This window comes from Elephas maximus, chromosome 7 (genome assembly GCF_024166365.1).
Source record: "Elephas maximus indicus isolate mEleMax1 chromosome 7, mEleMax1 primary haplotype, whole genome shotgun sequence".
Classification (NCBI taxonomy): domain Eukaryota; kingdom Metazoa; phylum Chordata; class Mammalia; order Proboscidea; family Elephantidae; genus Elephas; species Elephas maximus.
Genome location: NC_064825.1, coordinates 62,740,423 through 62,759,930, shown reverse-complemented (window position 1 = coordinate 62,759,930; position 19,508 = coordinate 62,740,423). Strand labels below are relative to the sequence as shown.

The 19,508-nt window shown below is 38.4% G+C and overlaps 1 protein-coding gene across 1 annotated transcript; it reads left to right on the top strand.

Annotated features, from left to right (window-relative positions):
- Positions 1–4,096: 4,096 nt before the first annotated feature.
- Positions 4,097–5,041, top strand: LOC126079565 (olfactory receptor 502-like). The gene has a single exon (XM_049890657.1). It carries the CDS (start codon positions 4,097–4,099, stop codon positions 5,039–5,041), a length of 945 nt encoding a protein of 314 aa, XP_049746614.1.
- The last annotated feature ends 14,467 nt before the right edge of the window (positions 5,042–19,508 follow it).

Sequence of the window (19,508 nt, the reverse complement as noted above, 5' to 3'; positions counted from 1 at the left end):
CTTTATCCTTCCAAAGGCAACCCTTTGAGGCATTGACAGCGACTGAAAGACTATTTCTTATCTGGAATTCCTCCAAACCTCTTTTTACAAGTTACCTATCTATACAATTTTCAAGATGTGTGTTTTCTAACTTTTGCTATAATAATTATCGTACATGTCTTAAAAGTTCTTGTTATTTAAAATTCAACTTTGCATAAAGTTCCACCTCATGTTCCCCAAGGTACTTCAATGACTTGTCTTATAAATATCAGGAAAAATTTTCATCAATGAACAACACAGAACAGAAAAAGCTAAGCTTACCTTTTTATATCTGAAGTTGAGCACTGAGTATCCCTTAATCAGAAACCCTGGTGGTGTAGTGGTTAAGTGCTACGGCTGCTAACCAAAGGGTCGGCAGTTTGAATCTGCCAGGTGCTCCTTGGAAACTCTATGGGGCAGTTCTGCTCTGTCCTATAGGGCTGGCTGCTATGAGTCGGAATCGACTCAACAGCACTGGGTTTGGTTTTTTGGTTTTATCCCTTAATCAGAAATATCAAAGTAAACGTGGAACCAATATTTAGGTAGAAAACCAAAACCAAACCAGTTCCCATAGAGTCGATTCTGACTCATAGATGCCCTGAGACAATTTATATTATAAAAAAAATTTTTTTTTTACTCCTCAATAATTATTAAACGCAAGTTATAGGCCTGTGCCTGAACGTCTACGGAGAAACAAAAGAATACATTGACCACTGGAGAATGTGCAGAATCCTGTGAGGACCGCAACTGCTCAGTGTGCGCTCCAGGTCGTGGTGATGCTCCACGGCGCTTCTGAATTCACAGCTGAATCTCTAGACTCTTCAGAGATTTATCTCCAAAGGAGAAGAATAATAAATGATAATCTATGTAACCACGGTGACTTTAGAATTATTACCAAAGATAAGTGAGTTTTTTTCCAAAAGTTTGTGTCTGTGTGTGAATGAATCTGAACTATTGATTTTCATTTACCATCTGAGAACACATCACTTTACAAGGCTGTCCGTACTCACAAGCCAAGGGTGGGAAAGAGGGCAAACGTAATCAAGCCATCAACCAGCTAGTAAGAATCTTTGGCTGAATTCCTGTTTCCACAATCAGTTTCATGTAAGTAAAAAGGGATAATCCAAGTTACCAGGATTCCATATGACCAGAAACTCATAGGATCGTTGGACACTATCTAAACAAGATATTTAGCCATTAAAAACAAAAAACAAAAAAACCCACTGCCATGGAGTGGATTCTGAGATGCACTGGGTATTTATTGTTAGTAAATAGCTTGGCAGATAAACATACTCTGCTTGTGGGTCTGAATGCTTTTAACAGGGGACAAAGCTCAGAATATAAAGCCAGAAAATTTGGAGATGTGAGCAAACCTAGCCACTAGCTGGGTGATCCTGGGTAAACTTTTAAAATTTTTAGGTTATACTTTCTTCAGCTGTACACAGTGTGTGTGGCTTAAAACATTGGACAGCAAATAGTCCACGGTCCCACGGTGTTTCTTTTTTTCTAATAGAAGGCAGCTCTCCTTTTATTTATTTCCCTCTAATCGTTTTAATGGAGCTCGGTTGGACCAGTAGTTAAGAGCTGACTGCTAACCAAAACATCAGCAGTTCAAATCCACCAGCTGCTCCTTGCAAAACCGATAGGGCAGTTCTACACTGTTCCACAGGGTTGCTATGAGTAGGAATTGACTTGCCTGAAATGAGTTTTATTATTGTTTTTTTAACAGCTTTAAAGACCCCAAACCCAGACTCTTGCAGCACTGGACAACAAGTGGGATACAGGTAGGTGAATCAGAGGACCTGGCTCTGGGCTGGGCTCTTGAGTATTGTCATACAGTGGCTGAGGCTGGATCTGTGGGGGGCCTGAGTTGCTTCTACTATTCAGGCTTGCAGAACAGAGGGTGGGGCTGGGTGCCTCTGCCCTCTCCCGTCTTCATTCCCTCACTTCCCCTGGATTGGATCCTACCACCACCGGTTCCACTGCTCTCTGCCTGCAGTTCCAGGAGCAACAGCAGTGACAATAGCTGTGACGAGGACGACTGGAAGCTGGCTCCTATAAGGTTTTTAATATGGATAACTTCCAAATCACATAACATCCTATTTCACAGAACATATCATGGGAACCCTGGTGGGGAAATGGTTAAGTGCTACGACTGCTAACAGAAGAGTCAGCAGTTCAAATCTCCCACACGCTCCTTGGAAACTCTGTGGGCCAGTTCTACTCTGTCTTATGTGGTCACTGTAAGTTGAAATTGAATTGATGGCACTGGGTTTGGTTCTCATTATCATGGACCAATGCATACTTGTATTATGTTGAAGACAACAAAATTTTATTCTACAATGCTCCAATTAGGAAACGTTATTACCATAAAAACGTTATTACCATAGGAAATGATTATTTGTGTGAATAAATGCACCTCACTAATGTCCTGATTATCAATCCCATAGTGTTTTGCGTAGTAATTAGACTAATGTTTCAAACACTAAGTAGTCCCCGATTTATGAGTTACAGATGAACCACACTTAGGACTGTTTTTGTTTTTTCTTTATCTTATTTATTTTTTTTTATTGTTTTATTGTTAGTAATATGTACTACATACAGTGCTGCAGGGCATAATTTGCTGATGTTATCATTCTCAAAAGTTCACTCAAAGATGTTCAACGTTATGATTTACTGTTTAAAACACTGCTGTATAGAAAGCTATGAAAACTGAAAACAAACAAACAAAAAGAAGTATTTGACTTGCCTCAGAACCAATTTACACAGGGTTTCTCAGAATTGAAACTGGTCAAAGTCGGGAGCTATCTGTACTTGATAAAACAATAATATTTTAATTATAAGTATTTATAAATTGAATACATTTAAAAAAGCTGACTCCATTCATCCCTAATTTGAAATTCCCTTCAGGTACTATTATCAAAAGCAGTTGCATCTCTATTCTTTTTAGATGATCTTATTCAACCAATAAACCAAAAATCAAACCCATTGCTGTGGAGGTGATTCTGACTCATGGCGACCCTATAGGACAGGGTAGAACTGCCCATCGGTTACCGAGAAGCAATCAGTATTTGAGCTGCCAACCTTTTGGTTAGCAGCCTAGATTTTAACCACTGCACCACCAGAGCTCCATGGTGACCCACAGACATTGTAAAATATATTAACAACTAGTCCTTATATATGAGCTGTGAAAATCCTTAAAGGATAACCTAATATCCATCTATTGGCAACTGTGTTGGATTTTGAGGTATTATTTAACTTCATTTGTAGAATAGTTACTAAAGAAATGTCAGGCTTGCTGGCCTTCACAGTTTGACTCCCCACTTGCTATATAACCTTGTGCAAGTTACATAATCTCTTTCACTCGGTTTCCTCATCTACAAAATAATAATGACAGCACTTAGTATTACTTTATTGAAAATGGAACTATGTATGGTGGTGCAGTGGTTAAGAGCTGCAGCTGCTAACCAAAAGGTTGGCAGTTCAAATCTAAAACTTGCTCCTTGAAAACCACATGAGGCAGTTCTACTCTGTCCTATAGGGTTAGTATGAGTCAGAATAGACTCAATAGCAAAAGGGTTGTTTTGATTTTGGATATGTGTATACACACACACACACATATATATACATACAGATATATATATATATAAATCTTAGCCCTCTTCTTATCATTTATTAAGCTTGTGATTAATCATAGCTTTTTCTTAAGTTTTCATTTACAATCCTGTATTTTGTTTGGAATTATACTCACCATTCTTTTTGTTATTCTAATCAGTTTCTATTTTTTTTATTCTTTAGCTTTAAAACCACTTTAAATGCATTTTTGGAAAAAAATATGAAAAAGAAAATCATCATATGTTGAAATTTCTGGTGTTTTTGCCAATGACAAAAATGTGTGTGTGTGTGTATATATATTTAATTGCATATGAACAGGTAATACGCAATGACATTTGAATGATAACTTTATTTATAATGACTTTCCATATATGTGTTAATGAAAATGGAGCCATGAAATTTATAACTTCTTTAATGCAATTTTTTCATCACAGATCATTTCTCATACCACCTACATTGTCTCATGGATTCCCTGGTGGATGGGAACCACACTGCAGTGACAGGGTTCATTTTATTGGGCTTAACAGAAGATCCTACCCTTTGGGTCATCCTCTTCATGGTCATCCTTTGTATCTATCTGGTGACCATATATGGCAATCTCAGCACAATCATTCTGATCAGAATCTCTTCTCAGCTTCATCATCCTATGTATTTTTTCCTGAGCCACTTGGCTTTGACTGACATAGGGCTTTCATCCTCTGTCACACCCAATATGCTCATAAGCTTCCTGGTGGAAGAAAATACAATCTCCTATCTTGGATATGGGATCCAACATGGATCAGCTGCTTTCTTCGGGACAGTTGAGTTCTTTCTTCTGGCTGCCATGGCCTATGATCGCTTTGTAGCAATCTGCAACCCACTGCTTTATTCAACTAAAATGTCCACGCAAGTCGGTGATCAGTTATTCTCTGAGGCTTATGTAGGTGGTTTTCTCAATGCTTCCTCTTTTACCATTTCCTTCTTTTCTTTATTTTTTTGTGGACCTAATCGAGTCAACCATTTTTTCTGTGATTTTGCTCCTTTAGTTGAACTTTCCTGTTCTGATGTCAGTATCCCTGCAGTGGTCCCCTCATTTTCTGCTCTCTCCATTATTATGGTCACACTGTTTATAATAGCCATCTCCTATGTTTATATCCTTATCACCATCCTGAAGATGCCCTCCACCCAGGGCCGCCACAAGGCCTTCTCCACCTGCACCTCCCACCTCACTGCAGTCACCCTGTACTATGGGACAGTTACATTCATTTATGTGATGCCCAAGTCCAGCTACTCTACTGACCAGAACAAGCTGGTATCTGTGCTCTACACGGTGGTGATCCTCGTGTTGAACCCCCTCATCTACAGTCTCAGGAATAATGAGATTAAGGCTGCTCTCAGGAGACAGCTGGGTAGGAAAATATTTTCTTAGCAATACCTCTTATTTTGTAGGGTTTGATGCAATAATATTCCATTAACGTAATATTCAAAGAAATTTGGTTCCTGTGAGCAAAATATATCTGCAAATAATTAGCCATATGAGGCTTCATAGTATACGTGGGGGTGGATCTTCAGACAGTAAATCTTAGACAAGAGTGAGTTAACTTTAGTAAATTAAATTGAATTTAAATTTAAGAAACACAAATTGGTTCACATAAAAAAGTCTTAATCTACTGAAAATCCTTTTCAAGTTTTATTCATATATGATTTTTCAAAAGCAATTCTATGTCATAAGTCACAGTTATTGTACCTACAAACGTTTAAGGCCATGCTCATTTTCAACAGCAGATTATGGTGAGATGAGCCTGATAATCCTGGTTTTGTCTTGACTGAGTACCTTCTGAGGGGAAATAACAAAGTGGAACCTGACAGTAAAACTGCTGTAGACATGGTGCTTGAAGAAAGCTTATCTGCTAGGGTTGGTCTCTATAGACTCTCAAAATTCCAGCCTGTGTTTCTGGGTTCTGACTGTGGCCTTGGATATAAGGTGTCCCCAGAGTCTAAGAGGATGAGACCACCCCGACCAACCTGTGAATTGCGCTATCAGATCAGAAGAGATGAATTCCTCTGAGGGAATGAACACAGTTCCCAAACTCATCAGCGACTAAGCAGAGCAAAAGCAAAAAAGGATTACCAGGAGAATCCAGCAAACTGGATGACATTGAGTCTGTGAGGAAGAAAATCTTGGAGGAATTTATGATCAGGCCCACATCCTGCTCATAAAACTCAAGGGGACGGGGCTGTTTCTCAGCTGAAATAGTGACTACCCCTCTGGACAGGCTAAATTAATCTCTATATGCTGATGACTGCTACATTTATTTCTGTTTTCTTTCCTGACTTGGTGATTCAGACACAAATTCAATCTTTTTGTAAATAGGAACACACAGCATGTCTTATTCAGGTTTCTCTAGAAAAACAGAACCAGTAGAGAGAGAAAAACAGAGAACATACCTTTGAGCCTTCTGTTCCGGCAACTGCAGGTTTGGTCATTTTGAGGAAATCTCGTGGTGAGCACAGCTAAAGAGAGAGAGGGATTTTTCTAGAGGAACTGGCTCACATGATTATGGGAGCTAAACCTGTTGCCGTCAATCAATTGAGACTCATGGTGACACCACGTGTTACAGACTAGACTGCTCCATATGTTTTTCTTGGCTATACTCTTTATGGAAGTAGATTGCCAGTTCTTTCATCCATAGCACTGTTGATTGGGTTAGAACTGTCAACCTTAGGTTGGCAGACCAAAGCAAACCATTTGCATCACCCAGAGCTGTATATATATTCTGGAATATATGTAAATAGCCTCATGGCGGTCAAGTTGATTTCAACTGAACTGCCACATAGAGTTTCCAATGGTGTAATCTTTAGGGAAGTAGACTGCCACAACATTCTCCTACTGACTGGCAGGTAGTTCCAAATGCCAAATATTTGGTTAGTAGCCAGGTGCTTAACTGCTGTGCCACCAGAGAGAGAGACTGATTTTGAGAAACTAGCTCACAGGATTAGGCAGGCAAGAAAGTCCAAAATCCATGTGTCAGGTAAAAGGCTGAAAATTCTAGCAATGTTTACTTACAGTGTTGAAGCCAAATCCTTCTTCAAGAAACCATAGTTTTCTCATAAGGCCTTCAACAGTTTGGATGAAGCACATCCACATTTTGGAGGGTAATCTGCTTAGTTTAACATTAATTGGTTTAATGTTAATCCCATGTGAATAGCTCAATAGCAACATCTAGACTAGTGTTTGTCCAAACAACTGGGCACCACAGCATATTCATGATGTCATAAAATAATCATCACAGGGCATTAATCATTTCATTCATTACAAATTTATACTGAAGAATGAAAACATTTCCTGTGAGAACCTTTGGGACACAGTGAAAGCAGTGCTCAGAGGTCACTTTATATCAATAAATGCACACATACAAAAAGAAGAAAGGGCCAAGATCAAAGAATTATCCCTAAAACTTGAACAAATGGAAAGACAGCAACAAAAGAAAGCTTTAGGCACTAGAAGAAAGGAAAAAATAAAAATTAGAGCAGAACTAAATAAAATAGGAAACAGAAAAACAATTGAAAGAGTTAACAAGACCAAAAGCTGGCTCTTTGAAAAAATTAACAAAATTCATAAACCGTTGGCCAAACTGACAAAAGAAAAACAGGACAGGAAGCAAAAAACCTGAATAAGAAATAAGATGGGTGATATTACAACAGACCCAACTGAAATTAAAAGAATCATATCAGATTACCATGAAAAATTGAACTCTAAAAAAATTGAAAACCTAGAAGAAATGGATGAATTCCTAGAAACACACTACCTACGTAAGCTAACACAAACAGAGGTAGATCAAATAAATAGATCCATAACAAAAGAAGAAATTGAAAAGGTAATCAAAAAACTCCTAACAAAAAAAGTCCTCACTCGGACGGCTTCACTGCAGAGTTCTACCAAACTTTCAGAGAAAAATTAACACCACTATTACTAAAGGTGTTACTCCCAAACTCATTCTATGAAGCCAGCATATCCCTGATACCAAAGCCGGGTATAAACACCACAAAGAAAATTACAGACCTATATTCCTTATGAACTCATATGCAAAAATCCTCAACAAAATTCTAGCCAACAGAATTCAACAACATATCAAAAAAACAATTCACCATGACTAAATGGGATTCATACCAGCTATGCAGGGATGGTTAAACATTAGAAAAACAATTAATGTAATCCATCATATAAATAAAACAAAAGACAAGAATCACATGATTTTATCAAACAATGCAGAAAAGGCATTTGACAAAGTTCAACACCCAGTCATGATAAAAAACTCTCAGTAAAATAGAAATAGAAGGAAAATTCCTCAATATAATAAAGGGCATTTATACAAAGCCAACAGCCAACATCATCCTAAATGAACAGAGTTTGAAAACATTCCCCTTGAGATTGGGAACCAGGCAAAGATGCCCTTTATCTCCACTCTTATTCAACATTGTGCTGGAGGTCCTAGCCAGAGCTGTTAGGCTAGATAAAGAAATAAAGGGCATCCAGTTTGGTAAGAAAGAAGTAAAAGTATCTCTATTTGCAGATGACATGATCTTATACACAGAAAACCCTAAGGAATCTTCAAGGAAACTACCGAAACTAGTAGCAGAGTTCAGGAGAGTATCAGAATATGAGATAAACATACAAAAATCAGTTGGATTCCTCTACACCAACAAAAAGAACATCAAAGAGGAAATCACCAAATTGATACTATTTACAGTACCCCCAAGGAGATAAAACACCTAGAAATAAATCTTACCAGAGATGTAAAAGAGCTACATAAAGAAAACCACAAGATGCTACTGCAAGAAACCAAAAGAGACCTACATAAGTCGAAAAACATACCTTGTTCATGGATAGGAAGAATTAACATTCTAAAAATGTCTATTCTACCAAAATCAATCTATAGATACAATGCAATTCTGATCTAAATTCGAATGACATTTTTTAATGAGATGGAGGAATGAATCACCAACTTCATATGGAAGGGAAAGAGGGCCTGAATAAGTAAAGTATTACTGAAAAAGAAGAACAATGTGGGAGGCCTCACGCTACCTGATTTCAGAACCTATCATACCGCCATAATAGTCAAAACAGCCTGGTACTTGTACAACAGCAGATACATAGACCAATGGAGCTGAATTAAGAATCCAGACATAAATCCATCCACATATGAACAGCTGATATTTGACAAAAGCCCAAAATCAGTTAGATGGGGAAAAGACTGTCTCTTTAACAAATGGTGCTGGCATAACTGGATATCCATCTGAAAAAAAAAAAAAAAAAACAAGACCCATACCTCACACCATGCATAAAAACCAACTCAAAATGGATCAAAGACCTAAATATAAAATCTAAAACAAGAAAGATCATGGAAGAGAAAATGGTGACAACGCTAGGAGCCCTAATTCATGGCATAAACAGTACACAAAACATTGCTAACGATACAGAACAGAAACTTGATAACTGGGAGCTCCTAAAAATCAAAAACCTATGCTCATTCAAAGACTTCACCAAAAGAGTAAAAAGGTTACCTACAGACTGGGAAAATGTTTTTAGCTATGATATTTCCGGTCAGTGCCTGATCTCTAAAATCTACATGATACTGCAAAAACTCAACTACAAAAAGACAAATAACCCAATTTAAAAAATGGGCAAAGGATATGAACAGGCACTTCACTAAAGAAGACATTCAGGTGGCAAACAGATACATGAGGAAAATGCTCATGATCATTAGCCATTAGAGAAATGCAAATCCATCTCACTCCAACAAGACTGGCATTAATCCAAAAAACATGAAACAATAAATGATGGAGAGGTTGTGGAGAGACTGGAAAACTTCTACACTGCCGGTGGGAATGTAAAATGGTACAACAACTTTGGAAATCGATTTGGCACTTTCTTAAAAGGCTACAATAGATCTACCATATGATCCAGCAATCCCACTCCTTGGAATCTACCCTAGAGAAATAAGAGCCTTTACACAAACAGATATATGCACATCCATGTTCACTGCAGCACTGTTTACAATAGCAAAAAGATGGAAGCAACTAAGGTGCCCCTAACAGTACAATGGAGAAATAAATTATGGTATATTCACACAATGGAATATTATGCATCAATGAAGAACAATGATGAATCCATGAAACATTTCATAACATGGAGGAATCTGGAAGGCATTATGCTGAGTGAAATTAGTCAGTTGCAAAAGGACAAATACTCTATAAGGCGACTATTCTAAGAACTGGAGAAATAGTTCAAACAGAGAAGAAAATATTCCTTGATGGTTATGACAGGGGGGAGGGAGTGATGGAGGGAGATGAGTTTTCACTAATTAGATAGTAGATAAGAACTATTTTAGGTGAAGGAAAAGAAAACACACAATACAGAAGAGGTCAGCACAACTGGACTAAACCAAAAGCTAAGAAGTCTCCTGAATAAACTGAATGCTTTGAAGGCCAGGAGAGCAGGGACAGGGGTCTGGGGACTATGGTATCAGGGGACATCTAAGTTAATTGGCATAATAAAATCTATTAAGATAACATTTGGCATCCCACTTTCGAGAATGGTGTCTGGGGACTTAAATGCTAGTAAGAGGCCATCTAAGTTGCATCAATTGGTCTCAACCCACCTGGGACAAAGGAGAATGAAGAACACCAAAGTCACGAGGTAATTACGAGCCCAAGAGACAGAAAGGGCCACACTTGGCTTCAGGTAGTCTAAGACAAGGTGACTTGAATAAATACATGAACATCCTATCTGGAGAAAGGTCTTCATTCTAAGCCATTTTTTCTCCTGCCAATAATTATGATCATCAAAGAGTGAAAAATAATGTCTAACAGAAAAGGAAACAAGAATCTAAACATAGAAACCAGTAGGAACAACAGACCACAGAAACAGAATCACTAAGATATGGGAATTAACAGAGGCTATAATACTGCTAAGCTTCAAGAAATAAAAGAAACTTAAAAATAAATACAGGAGGCGGGGCTAAGATGGCTGACTAGGTAGAAGCTACCTTGGATCGCTCTTGCAACAAAGACTCAGAAGAACAAGTGAATCGATCACATACATGACAATCTACAAATCCTGACCATCAAACACAGATCTAAAGAGTTGATCTGAGTGACAGGGACTCAGCCAGTGCAAGCAGACTGCACATTGATGCGCTAACGAGAGAATGAGCAACCACGGGGAAACATTGACTGTTTTCGGAGCCTGGAGCCAGCATCCCAGTCAGAAAACCTTGGCGCCGGGCTTTGGACTGGGCTCAGGGAAGCTGAGCACAGCTTCCTGAGACAGTGCAAACACGGGATGCAGCCCTAGCCCCCAGAAGTGAACTCGGGGGAAGCCCAGCCAGTACATGCAGGCAGCACAGCAATGCAGCAGACAGTAGGAGAAGTCACTGGGAGGCAGCGACTGGTTTTGGAGCCTGGAGTGCGGTGTCCCAGCTGGGGAACCATGGCGCTGGACTTTGGACTGGGAGCGGAGGAACTGACCACGGCTTCTGAGACAGCACAAGCACCAGACTCGGGCCTGACCCTCGGGGGCAATCTCGACCCAGCCAACACACACAGGCTACACACCCCTCGGGAATCTCAGATAAAACAGTCCTCACCAAGTAAGATAAGTAACTTTGTCTATATTCCTGGGTGCTACTCTCTCCTATCAATCTGATCCCTTACCTCCCCTTCCCAGGCGGCTTCATTAACATTGGAATTTCCTGGGCCAGAGAGTGAAGTGCTCTGCGTTTTTTTTTTTTTTTTTTTGTCTTTTCCTAATCCATTCTCCTGGCCTGAGAGAAGCAGCTACAAAAAATCCAGGGACCAAAAAACCTTCCCTGACTTCCTGAAATTGGACTAAAAATACAGAACCAGCTCCAGCCATGCATATGAGATCCATGGTCTTAGGCTTTCATCCCTACAGGGAACAAGGTGGCTATTATAATGCAAAGGCAATTTTGCTAGTGATCTGACTGTAATTGTTTTAGCGGATTACTGGAAAGACAAGTTTCCCAGGTCTGATATCTTTACCTATTAAACAGAGCCCTCACTGACCTACAATGGGGAACTGAGGGCTGAAGCTCCACCTAAACCACCTAACTTCCTGCCATAGTGGTCTGAGGATAGTGAAACCTACCAATCTGTAGAGGTACATGCATTAGGTGCCTAAGGTACAGCTGCAGAGGCCACCCACGAAAGTGCTTTAGGAATAGAGACACACCTACCTCACTGGCACTTGGGGGAAGCCAGTCAGCACTCTGCCCCCCTCCCCAGAGTGTGACCCCCTGCTCCTACTAGAATCTGGTGCACACAACTATCACCACTACTCCTCTAAGTGAATAGGTGACAATCTGCCCCACATACTTGGAGACCCAAAATCAGATTCTAATGAAGAATAGTGAATAGACTCTTAGGCTTATATACCTGGTAAAAGTCCAAACCTCCTGGTAATAGGACATAAGTGTTTCAAAGGCTGCAACAACAATCAAGACAGCGCAATCTAGTAGCCCATCTACATATACTGAAAGAAAACAAAACAAGATAAGACTCAGTAAGCAAATATAAAATAAATCATTACAATATCTTATAGATGGCTCAGAGACAGCAGTCGATATCAAACCACATAAAGAAGCAGACCATGATTGCTTCTACGACTCCCCAAATTAAAGAATCAAAATCTTTCCCAAATGAAGATACAATCCTGGAATTGTCAGATGCAGAATATAAAAAACTAATTTACAGAATGCTTCAAGACATCAGGGATGACCTCAGAAATGAAATAAGGCGATCTACAGAAAAAGCCAAGGAACACACTGATAAAGCAGTAGAAGAAATCAAAAAGATTGTTCAAGAACATAGTGGAAAAATTAATAAGCTGCAAGAATCCATAGAGAGACAGCATTCAGAAATCCAAAAGATTAACAGTAAAATTACAGAATTAGACAACTCGATAGGAAGTCAGAGGAGCAGGATTGAGCAATTGGAATGCAGAGTGGGGGAGGAGGAGGATAAGGCAATTGATACCAATATAGTTGAAAAAAATCGGATAAAAGAATTAAAAAAAATGAAGAAACCCTAAGAATCATGGGCGACTCTATCAAGAATAACTTGCGTGTGTTTGCAGTTCCAGAACAGGGAGGGATAACAGAAAATATAGAGAGAATAGTTGAAGATCTGTTGGCAGAAAACTTCCCTGACATCATGAAAGACGAAAGGATATCTATCAAAGATGCTCATTGAATCCCATATAAGATTGATTCAAAAAGAAAATTACCAAGACATATTATCATCAAACCTGCCAAAACCAAAGATATAGAGAAAATTTTAAAAGCAGCCAGGGATAAAAGAAAGGTCTCCTACAAAGGAGAATCTATAAGAATAAGTTCAGACTACTCAGCAGAAACCATGCAGTCAAGAAGGCAATGGGATGACATATATAGAGCACTGAAGGAGAAAAACTGTCAGCCAAGGATCATATATCCAGCAAAACTCTCAAATATGAAGGCGAAATTAAAACATTTACAGATAAACACAAGCTTAGAGAGTTTGCAAAAACCAAACCAAAGCTACGAGAAATAATAAAGGAAATTGTTTCGTCAGAAAACCAATAATATCAGATACCAGCACAACACAAGGTCACAGAACAGAACACCCTGATATCAACTCAAATGGGGAAATCACAAAAACAAATTAAGATTAATTTTAAAAAGAAAAAAAAATGCTCAAAACAGGGAATCATTGAAGTCGTTATGTAAAAGATCACAATAATCAAAAAGAGGGACTGAATACAGGAGGCATAGAACTGCCATATGGAGAGGAAAACAAGGCGATATAGGATGATACGAGTTAGGTTTTTACTTAGAAAAATAGGGCTAAATATTAAGGTAACCAGAAAGAGGTCTAACAATTGCATAACTCAAAATAAAAACCAAGAAAAACATAACGACTCAGCAAACATAAATTCGACTACTAAGAAAATGAGGAACACACAATTTACAAAGAAAAATGCCTCAGTACAAAAAAGTAAGTGGAAAAATGAAATTGTCAACAAAACACACATAAAGGCGTCAAAATGACAGCATTAAACACATACTTATCTATAACTACACTGAATGTAAATGGACTAAATGCACCAATAAAGAGACAGAGAGTCTAAGACTGGATAAAGAAACACTATCCGTCTATATGCTGCCTACAAGAGACACACCTTAGACTTAGAGACACAAACAAACTAAAACTCAAAGGATGGAAAAAAATATATCAAGCAAACAACAATCAAAAAAGAGCAGGAGTAGCAATATTAATTTCTGAAAAAATAGACTTTAAAGTTAAATCAACCACAAAGGATAAAGAAGGACACTACATAATGATAAAAGGGACAATTGATCAGGAAGATATAACCATATTAAACATTTATGCACCCAATGACAGGGCTGCAAGATACGTAAAACAAACTTTAACAGAACTGAAAAGCGAGATAGACACCTCCATAATTATAGTAGGAGACTTCAACACACCACTTTCGGAGAAGGATAGGACTTCCAGTAAGAAGCTCAACAGAGACACGGAAGACCTAATTACAACAATCAACCAACTTGACATCATAGACTTATACAGAACAGTCCATCCAACAGCTGCAAAGTATACTTTTTTTTTTCTAGTGCCCATGGAACATTCTCTAGAATAGATCACATATTAGGTCATAAAACAAACCTTTGCAGAATCCAAAACATCGAAATATTACAAAGCATCTTCTCAGACCACAAGGCCATAAAAGTGGAAATCAATAACAGAAAAATCAGGGAAAAGAAATCAAATACTTGGAAACTGAACAACACCCTGCTCAAAAAAGACTGGGTTATAGAAGACATTGAGGAGGGAATAAGGAAATTCATAGAATGCAACGAGAATGAAAACACTTCCTATCAAAACCTCTGGGACACAGCAAAAGCAGTGCCCAGAGGTCAATTTATATTGATAAATGCACACACACATAAAGAAGAAAGAGCCAAAATCAGAGAACTGTCCTTACAACTTGAACAAATAGAAAGCGAGCAACAAAAGAATCCATCAGGCACGAGAAGAAAACAAATAATAAAAATTAGAGCTGAACTAAATGAATTAGAGAACAGAAAAACAATTGAAAGAATTAACAAAGCCAAAAGCTGGTTTTTTGAAAAAATTAACAAAATTGATAAACCATTGGCCAGACTGACCAAAGAAATACAAGAAAGGAAACAAATAACTCAAATAAGAAACGAGATGGGCCACATCACAACAGACCCAACTGAAATTAAAAGAATCATATCAGATTATTACAAAAAATTGTACTCTAACAAATTTGCAAACCTAGAAGAAATGGATGAGGTCCTAGAAAAACACTACCTACCTAAACTAACACAATCAGAAGTAAAACAACTAAATAGACCCATGACAAAAAAAGAGATTGAAAAGGTAATCAAAAAACTCCCAACAAAAAAAAAGCCATGGCCCGGATGACTTCACTGCAGAGTTCTATCAAACTTTCAGAGAAGAGTTAACACCACTACTACTAAAGGTATTTCAAAGCATAGAAAATGATGGAATACTACCTAACTCATTCTGTGAAGCCACCATATCCCTGATACCAAAACCAGGTAAAGACATCACAAAAAAAGAAAATTACAGACCTATATCCCTCATGAACATAGATGCAAAAATCCTTAACGAAATTCTAGCCAATAGAATACAACAACATATCAAAAAAATAATCCACCATGACCAAGTGGGATTTATACCAGGTATGTAATTATGTAAGGCTGGTTTAATATTAGAAAAACCATTAATGTAATCTACCATATAAATAAAACAAAAGACAAAAACCACATGATCTTATCAATTGATGCAGAAAAGGCATTTGACAAAGTCCAACACCCATTCATGATAAAAACTCTCAGCAAAATAGGAATTGAAGGAAAATTCCTCAACATAATAAAGGGCATCTATACAAAGCCAACAGCCAGCATCATTCTAAATGGAGAGAGCCTGAAAGCATTTCCCTTGAGAGCGGGAAGCAGACAAGGATGCCCTTTATCACCGCTCTTATTCAACATTGTGCTAGAAGTCCTAGCCAGGGCAATTAGGCTAGACAAAGAAATAAAGGGTATTCGGATTGGCAAGGAAGAAGTAAAATTATCTCTGTTTACAGATGACATGATCTTATACACAGAAAACCCTAAGAAATCCTCCAGAAAAACTACTGAAACTAATAGAAGAGTTCGGCAGAGTCTCAGGTTATAAGATAAACATACAAAAATCACTTGGATTCCTCTACATCAAAAAAAACACAATGAAGAGGAAATCACCAAATCAATACCATTCACAGTATCCCCCAAGAAGATAAAATAAAGATATAAAGATATAAAAGACCTATGGAAAGAAAAGTACAAAGTACTAGTGCAAGAAACTAAAAGGGACCTACATAAGTGGAAAAACATACCTTGCTCATGGATAGGAAGACTTAACACAGCAAAAATGTCTATTCTACCAAAAGCCATCTATACATACAATGCACTTCTGATCCAAATTCCAATGACATTTTTTAATGTGGTGGAGAAACAAATCACCAGCTTCATATGGAAGAGAAAGAAGCCCCGGATAAGTAAAGCATTATTGAAAAAGAAGAAGAAAGTGGGAGGCCTCACTCTACCTGATTTTAGAACCTATTATACACCCACAATAGTCAAAACAGCCTGGTACTGGTACAACAGGCTCATAGACCAATGGAACAGAATTGAGAGCCCAGATATAAATCCATCCACATAGGAGCAGCCGATATTTGACAAAGGTCAGTTAATTGGGGAAAAGATAGTCTTTTTAACAAATGGTGCTAGCATAACTATATATCCATTTGCAAAAAAATGAAACAGGACCCATACCTCACACCACGCACAAAAACTAACTCCAAGTGGATCAAAGACTTAACATAAAGACTAAAATGATAAAGATATGGAAGAAAAAATAAGGACAATGTTAGAAGCCCTAATACAAGGCATAAACAGAATACAAAACATTACCAAAAATAACAAAGAGAAACCAGATAACTGGGAGCTCCTAAAAATCAAACACCTATGCTCATCTAAAGACTTCACCAAAAGAGTAAAAAGACCACCTACAGATTGGGAAAAAAATTTCAGCTACGACATCTCCGACCAGCGCCTGATCTCTAAAATCTATATGATTCTGTTAAAACTCAACCACAAAAAGACAAACAACCCAATCAAAAAGTAGGCAAAGGATATGAACACGCATTTCACTAAAGAAGATATTCAGGCAGCTAACAGATACATGAGAAAATGCTCTCGATCATTAGCCATTAGAGAAATGGAAATTAAAACCACGATGAGATTCCATCTCACTCGAACAAGGCTGGCATTAATCCAAAAAACACAAAATAATAAATGTTGGAGAGGCTGCGGAGAGATTGGAACTCTTATACACTGCTGGTGGGAATGTAAAATGGTACAAGCGCTTTGGAAATCTATCTGGTGTTTTCTTAAAAAGTTAGAAATAGAACTACCATACAACCGAGAAATCCTACTCCTTGGAATACACCCTAGAGAAATAAGAGCCTTTACACGAACAGATATATGCACACCCAGGTTTATTGCAGCACTGTTTACAATAGCAAAGAGCTGGAAGCAACCAAGGTGTCCATCAATGGATGAGTGGTTAAATAAATTATGGTATGTTCACACAATGGAATACTACGCATCGATAAAGAACAGCGACGAATCTGTGAAACATTTCATAACATGGAGGAACCCGGAAGGCATTATGCTGAGTGAAATTAGTCAGATGCAAGAGGACAAATATTGTATAAGACCAGTATTATAAGATCTTGAGAAATAGTATAAACTGAGAACACATTCTTTTGTGGTTAAGAGAGGGGGGAGGGAGGGAGGGTGGGAGAGGTTTATTTACTGATTAGTTAGTAGATAAGAACTACTTTAGGTGACGAGAAGGACAATACTCAATACAGGGAAGGTCAGCCCAACTGGAGTGGACCAAAAGCAAAGAGGTATCCAGGATAAACTGAATGCTTCGAAGGTCAGTGGAGCAAGGGTGGGGGTTTGGGGACTATGGCTTAAGGGGACTTCTAAGTCAATTGGCAAAATAAATTCTATTATGAAAACAATCTGCATCTCACTTTGAAATGTGGTGTCTGGGGTCTTAAATGCTAACAAGTGGCCATCTAAGATGCATCAATTGGTCTCAACCTACCTGGATCAAAGGAAAATGAAGAACACCAAGGTTACAAGATAACTATGAGCCCAAGAGACAGAAAGGGCCACATGAGCTAGAGACTTACATCATCCTGAGACCAGAAGAACTAGATGGTGCCCAGCCACAACCAATGACTGCCCTGACAGGGAACACAACAGAGAACCCCTGAGGGAGCAGGAGAACAGTGGGGTGCAGACCCCAAATTCTCATAAGACCAGAATTAATGGTCTGACTGAGACTAGAAGAATCCCGGCGGCCATGGTCCCCAAACCTTCTGTTGGCCCAGGACAGAAACCATTCCTGAGGACAACTCATCAGACATGGAAGGGACTGGACAATGGGTTGGAGAGAGATGCTGATGAAGAGTGAGCTACTTGTATCAGGTGGACACTTGAGACTGTGTTGGCATCGCCTGTCTGAAGGGGAGAGGGAAGGGTAGAGAGGGTTAGAAACTGACAAAACGGTCAGGAACGGAGAGACTGGAAGGAGGGAGTGGGCTGACTCATTAAGGGGAGAGTAAATGGGAGTATGTAGTAAGGTGTATATAAGCTTATACGTGACAGACTGACTTGTAAACTTTCACTTAAAGCACAATAAAAATTATTAAAAAAAAAGAAAGAAAAAAATACAATCAACTCAACAAAACACTAGTAAAACAAATCAAAAAACATATTAAAAGATTATACACCACAATCAAGTGAGATTTATCCCAAGAATGAAAGGGTGGTTCAACACTAGAAAATCAATCAATGTAATACAGCAAACTAATAGAACAAAGGAATGATATCAGCAATGATATCCCTGGTTCCACGTTCTCTTCTGAAACTGGCCTGAATTTCTGGCAGCTGCCTGTCGATACTGCTGCAGCCATTTTTTGAGTAATATTCAGCAAAATTTTGCTTGTGTGTGATATTAATGGTATTGTTCTGTAATTTCCACATTTGGTTGGATCACCTTTCTTGTAAATAGGCATAAATATGGATCTCTTCCTGTCAGTTGGCCAGGAAGCTATCTTCCATATTTCTTGGCATAGACGAGTGAGCACCTCTAGCGCTGCATGTTTGTTGAATCATCTGAATTGATATTCCATCAGTTCCTGGAGCCTTGTTTTTTGCCAATGCCTTCAGAGCAGTTTGGACTTCTTCCTTCAGTACCATCAGTTCGTGTTCATATGGCACCTCTTGAAATGATTGCACATCGACTAATTCTTTTTGGTATAATGACTCTGTGTGTTCCTTCCATCTTCTTTTGATGCTTCCTGCGTCGATTAATATTTTCCCTATAGAATCCTTCAGTATCACGAGTTGAGGCTTGAATTTTTTCTTCAGTTCTTTCAGCTTGAGAAACACCGAGCATGTTCTTGCCTTTTGGCTTTCCATCTCCAGCTCTTTGCACCTGTCATTATTTTACTTTGTCTTCTTGAGATGCCCTTTGAAATCTTCTGTCCAGTTCTTTTACTTCATCAATTCTTGCTTTGTTTTAGCTGCTGGACACTCAAGAGCAAGTTCCAGAGTCTCCTCTGACATCCATCTTGGTCTTTTCTTTCTTTTCAATGACCTCTGGCTCTCTTCATGTATAATGTCCTTGATGTCATTCTA